General features: G+C 59.9%; 1 protein-coding gene across 1 annotated transcript; it reads left to right on the top strand.

Annotated features, from left to right (window-relative positions):
* Positions 1 to 486: 486 nt before the first annotated feature.
* Positions 487 to 4,795, top strand: DOK2 (docking protein 2). The gene is made up of 5 exons (XM_061199391.1): positions 487 to 549; positions 1,558 to 1,839; positions 2,073 to 2,151; positions 3,051 to 3,235; positions 3,708 to 4,795. The coding sequence occupies exons 1-5, from the start codon at positions 487 to 489 to the stop codon at positions 4,332 to 4,334; spliced, it is 1,236 nt and encodes a 411-aa protein (XP_061055374.1). The 3' UTR covers positions 4,335 to 4,795.
* The last annotated feature ends 921 nt before the right edge of the window (positions 4,796 to 5,716 follow it).

The raw sequence follows: 5,716 nt of genomic DNA, 5'->3' as shown, positions 1-5,716 counted from the left end.
TGGCCTTGAACCCATGCCTCAGACCTTCCTGAGCCTCAGTCACCTCATTTTTAAATGACAGACTTGGGCTGATTGATTTCTAAGTTCTCTCCTAGCTCCGTCATGCTAAGCATCCAGCTTGAGCATGGGGGGCCTTTGGCTACTGGTTTTACTGTCGCATTTCATTTCTGGATCTCTGTACCTGAGTTGCTGCTCACCAACGCGCTGGAGTTTGGCTTTTTGGAAATTCTCTCTTACTCACTGAAAATGCAGGAGGCTTGAGCGTGAAACTCACTCATCAAAAAGAAAACACACACACACGTACACACAGAGCAAGAAACCACAGGGCTTATCAGCCTGTCGTCATCGAGCAGACGAGAATAGTGCAGAACTCTAGGCAGAGAGGAAATGAACTTGTGAGAAGGGGGAACATAGGGCAGAGAGGAGAGAAAGAGGGCGGGAGTGGAAGCAGAGAGCTGAAGCTCAGGGGCCCAGGATGGTGGGAAGATGGAGGATGTGGCGGTGAAGCAGGGCTTCCTGTACCTTCAGCAGCAGCAGACTTTTGGGAAGGTAGGAAGAGCACGGCTGGGCTGGGGCTGGGCCGAGAGGCTGGGGGGCTGCTAGAGACTTCCCCGGGGAGGAGAGGAGGCCCCGGAATGTTCCAAAACCCCTATGGGATAGTGGAGACTGCCATCTACCACATTGGGCCCAGAGTACAAGCTTGGGAGGGCTCTTTCCTTAGCAGCTGCTTGCCTCTGCGAGCTGGCTCCAAACTGTGCTCTTTGCTGACAGCCGTTGCCCCGGGAGGAGGGGGAAAAAGAGGGCTCTGACTCTGCTTTTCTTGCCTTTCTTGTTCTGTGGTGACGTCTTCTCACCGGGACACCTTGGGAGGGAATGGAAGGCACAGTGGAGGGGATATTTCAGGGTTGCCGTGGAGGTTCCTTCCTCCTCTCCTGCCCCAGTGGGGTACGTTTGGCTGCTATTGAACTTGAACTGGGGTCTCTGGGAGCCAGGGCCCCATTGTGTCCAAACTCCTTTTCCTTCTTTGGCCTCCTTGAATGAGGACGTCTTCCTTCCCTCAGCGGACACACCCCGGGGTTCCTCTCTCTGTCTCTCTCATGGCCTAACTTGTCAGAGGCTGAGGCGGGAAGGTTCAGGAGGGTCAGCTGAGGTTCCGGGGGACAGGGCTTTCTATGGGGCCTCACACAGAATGAGAAGCGTGCTCCCCAGTCTGGGCCCTTGGGCTGCGCTCCTCACCCCTCTGGGCTCCGGGACTCACAGGTTTTCTGCCTCTTGACTTGGATCCCCTGGGTTGGGCCTGCCCGGCCTCCCTGCAGTCGCCTCCACGGGGCTCACTCCCGTGCCTTTTTTGCCTTTGGCTTCCTCTCTGCTGTCATTGTAGGCCTCTTATTGGGTTGCTTGGGGTGCATCTCCATTGCTTTCTAACTCCTAAGGCCTCTGTTAGGCTCTCTGCATCCTTGGGTCTCCCCCGATCTTCACCTCTGTCTCCCCTGGGTCTTCCTCTCCCTGCTGGTCACCATCTCTCCATCTCCCCACCTGCCACGCATCTGAGGGCAGAAATGGCGCCGGTTCGGGGCGGCGCTGTACGGAGGATCGGGCTGCGCCCTGGCCCGGCTGGAGCTCCAGGAGGGCCCGGAGAAGCCTCGCCGGGGAGAGGCGCCCCGGAGGGTGATCCGCCTCAGTGACTGCCTGCGGGTGGCTGAGGCCGGAGGGGAGGCCAGCAGCCCCCGGGATACCAGCACCTTCTTCCTGGAGACTACGGAGCGCCTGTACCTGCTGGCGGCCCCCACTGCAGAGCGGGGTGACTGGATACAGGCCATCTGCCTCCTGGCCTTCCACGTGAGTCGCCCAGGGCTGTAGAAAGGGCAATGGGGCACTGGATGCTTGCCGTGGGCAGGTGTTGTGAGAGCCAAGGTCAGGATGCTGGAGGTGGTTCCTTGGTGGGGGTGAGGGATCCCAGTTCAGAATAAAGACAGGGCGGTAGGCTGAGTGTGTTTTGAAAGAAAGCTTGGGGTGGCCAGTGGTGGGGCTTGGGATTGGCAATGGTGGTGAGTCTTGGGCCTTCTCCCCAGGGCCAGAGGAAGGAGCTGGAGGGGAAGGGCGGCCGGCCCCGCATGGAGGAGAATGAATTGTACAGCAGTGCGACCACAGGTGAGGGGCCTGCCTCTGCTCCCTGGGAGCTCTCTCCAGGGCGTGGTGGGGAGGAGGTGAGGGCTGGCCGGCTGCCGGCTCAGTCTTCCTGCCTTGTGGTTGCCCCCGGCCCCCCGGCCAGCCCCCTTATCAGTCTCTCCGCATCGCTTCCGGCACAGCCCAAGGTCGGGGAGGCTGGCCTGCCTTAAATGTCAGCCCTGCACCCTTGGCCCACTCCCTCTTGTCCAGGCCCTGCTGGTGGGAAAGGGCCCGGCTGAGGGGTCCAGGTGAAGGTGGGGCTCTTGAGCTCTCCCTTGTTGGCACCCGAGTCATTGTCTGTGAAAAGAATGGTTTTCTTTCTGTGGATTTGAGCTGTCCTGCGGCAAGGGAGCTTTTTGCTGACCAGGCAAGGCCCCTCCTGCTATCTATCTAGCCCTTGGGGTGGGCGCGTGGGGAGAGCAGGTGGACACGGGGTGGAGGGCACATCCAGGCTCCACCCCTCGGAGGGCACCTGATGGCAGGGGCAGGGGCTGGGTAGGCTGAGAGCTGGGAGGGCAGGGTCAGCTGCATCTGCAGCTGCGACAGTCGGGATTGGGGAGGCACCTGGGTTGGGGCGAGAGATGAGATGGAGGAGACAAGGCTGTGGCTCTGGTGAGAGGGGCAGGAAGGATGTGGGTACGGGGTCGGGGTGCGTGTGGCTAGGGCTGATGCCTCCCGAGGGAGGGGGTGGAGGTTCCCGGCATTTTAGGGAGTCTGACCTGGCGCAGGGCAGCTCAGCCTTCAGGATGCAGGCTGCAGGGTCATGGGGCCGTGGATAATACTTTTTCTGGAGACCCGGCATGCTATGTAGAGCAGGGTAGAGTTGAGACAGGTTGGCTGCTTCCCCTGAACTGCCTCCTTCGCTCCCCTCTCCTCCCCAGGGGCCCCCCGCAAGGAGTTTGCTGTGACCATGAGACCCACAGAAGCCAGTGAGAGGTGCCGGCTCTGGGGATCCTACACCCTCCGGGCCGGGGAGAGTGCCCTGGAGCTGTGGGGCGGCCCTGAGTCAGGCACCCAGCTGTACGAATGGCCCTACAGGTTCCTGAGGCGCTTTGGGCGGGACAAGGTGAGCGGGGGGGCTGCCGCGGGCAGGTGAGAGGAAGGATGAGTGTCAGGAAGAGGGCGAAGGGGCCTTCAAAGGAAGAGGGAATGGAGGAGGAAGAAACGACGAGATGAAGGCCGGCAGAAGAGAAACAACGTGGCCCAGGGGCTGGAGGAGAGAACCACGGCAGGGAGAAATGGTGGTCGAGGTGGGGGAGAAGGAAAGGAGAGGAAGAGGTGGGGAGAGGTGGGAGGGTGGAGAGTGGCTGGCGTGGTGGAGGATGAACTCTACATCAAGCTGCATACTCGGATGGATGGGAGGAAGAAGGAGAAAAGATGAGAGAGGGCTTTGCTTGTAAGCAAACGCATGGAGGGAGGGAGGGGAAGCAGCTTGGGGAGAGGTTGGAGGTGACAGGTTTGTGGTTGGGAGCTGGGTCCAGAGCAGCAAGCAGCCCCGCCCAGCGGCCTGCCAGTCATCGGTTTTCTTCTCCACCCAGGTAACCTTTTCCTTTGAGGCAGGCCGGCGCTGCATCTCAGGGGAGGGCAACTTTGAGTTTGAAACCCGGCAAGGCAATGAGATCTTCCTGGCCTTGGAAGAGGCCATCTCTGCCCAGAAGAACGCCTCCCCTCCTGGGCCCCCAACCCAGCCAGCCCCCGTCCCTGCGGTGCTGCCCCGGCCGGAGAGCCCCTACTCCCGACCCCACGACTCACTCCCACCACTATCGCCCACCGTCCGGGTTCCCGCCCCCCGGCAGCAGCGGGGCCCAGAGGGGGAGTACGCCGTGCCCTTCGATGCAGTGGCACGGAACCTGGGGAAGAGCTTGAGGGGCATCCTGGCCGTCCCTCCCCAGGCCCCGGCCGACCCTCTGTACGACAGCATTGAAGAGCACCCGCGCTCCCGACACGACCACATATACGATGAGCCTGAGGGGGTGGCCGCCCTGTCCCTGTATGACAGCCCGCAGGAGCTCCGGGGTGAGGCCTGGAGGAGGCAAGCCGCAGCTGACAGGGACCCCAGCGGCCTCCAGCATGTCTACCCAGCGGGACAGGACTTTGCTGCCTCTGGCTGGCCACAGGGGACCGAGTATGACAATGTCATGGTACTTAAGAAAGGCCCAAAGTGATGGAGGGTGGAGGAGATGCGGACTCCATCAACCACCAGCGCTGAAGTGGTCCTGTGCATGCTGGGCCGGGCTTAGAGGCTGGTGAGAAGGAGCCGGGGGGCAGGTGGGCCTCCCCTTCTAGCTTCTGCTGGCGACTCCTCCTGGCCACCGCATCCCAGGAACCTCCCTCCGCTCCTTCCAGAACCCTAGGCTTGGCCGCCTTAGTCTGACCTGAGTTGTCCCTCCCAGGGCCAGCTGGGTGAGTCACCATCCCAAAGCAGGAAGAGTGCCCCGAAGAGACCCACACTTCTCCTACCCCTTTTCCACTTCCTCTTCCCCCCGCCCCCCACCGGCCTAAATGGAACCTCCAGATTTAGGGCAGAGGACAAAAGGATGTCAGCAAGTCGCCCTGGTTCCTTGGCTTGTGCAGGCCACCTGCCTGCTGGTGTCCCCTTCCGGGGACAGCCGTGGCTCCGGGCAGCCTGGAGGATGGCTGTAGCTTCCTGCAGGTTTTGGACTTCTCTGTGGCATTAAACATTTCTGAAATATTTCTGTGTGGCATGAGTGTACGAGGTGGGGATGGGACAGGCACAGCCCTGCTGGGGGTGAATGCTTCGACCAGCCACCACTGACACCTCCTGTCCCAGCAGCAAGGTCCTCTCTGGGCCTAAGCTCCATCCCAAGCGTCATCTATTCACAGAGGTAGAAGTCTGTGCAAGTCAGGGCGCACCGGGAAAGATCTTCAAGCATCTCTAACCCTTTGCTAGGGTAGGGTCAACACCAGAAAAATAGCGGGGAATCTGTGTGTGTGTGTGTGTGTGTGTGTGTGTGTATGTGTGTGTGTGTGTGTATGTGTGTGTGAGTAAACCTGGACTGGAAGATAGGCAAGAGTTGAGCCTCTTCAGCATTAGAAATGGGACTACTCCCACTCAATCCCTTGCCTTCCTGAGACTTGCCCTCTTCATCTGTAAACTGAGGGGGTTCCTCCATGTAGGCACTGAGAACACTTCCTGTGCTGAACTTCCCCCTTGGCCCTTGTATCCCATTTCCCCACAGGCAGGCTCTGTGCTGTCTCCTCTCATCAAAACCCGCTTCCACGGAAAGGGGTGTCAGTGCGTTTCTGCTACCGGCCGACTCAGCCAATATTATGGGGCACTGCTTGAAAGGCCTGCCCTGGCCTCACGATGCTTACAGTCCAGAGCGGGCTGAGATGAGGGCACACATGTCTATCACAAAAGGTGGACATTAGTGCCACAAGATGTGAATCAAGGCCCTGGGGATCAAGGGAGATAGCTGTTTGTTGGGGGACCAGGAAAGTTTTCATAACGAAGGTGGCATTTAAGGTGGACCTTCAAGGGTGGGAAGGAATGTGAAAAGAGCATCCCAGGTAGAAGAACGTGAAT

Source organism: Eubalaena glacialis, chromosome 9, assembly GCF_028564815.1.
Source record: "Eubalaena glacialis isolate mEubGla1 chromosome 9, mEubGla1.1.hap2.+ XY, whole genome shotgun sequence".
Classification (NCBI taxonomy): Eukaryota; Metazoa; Chordata; class Mammalia; order Artiodactyla; family Balaenidae; genus Eubalaena; species Eubalaena glacialis.
This window is presented reverse-complemented; position numbering and strand designations above follow the sequence as displayed.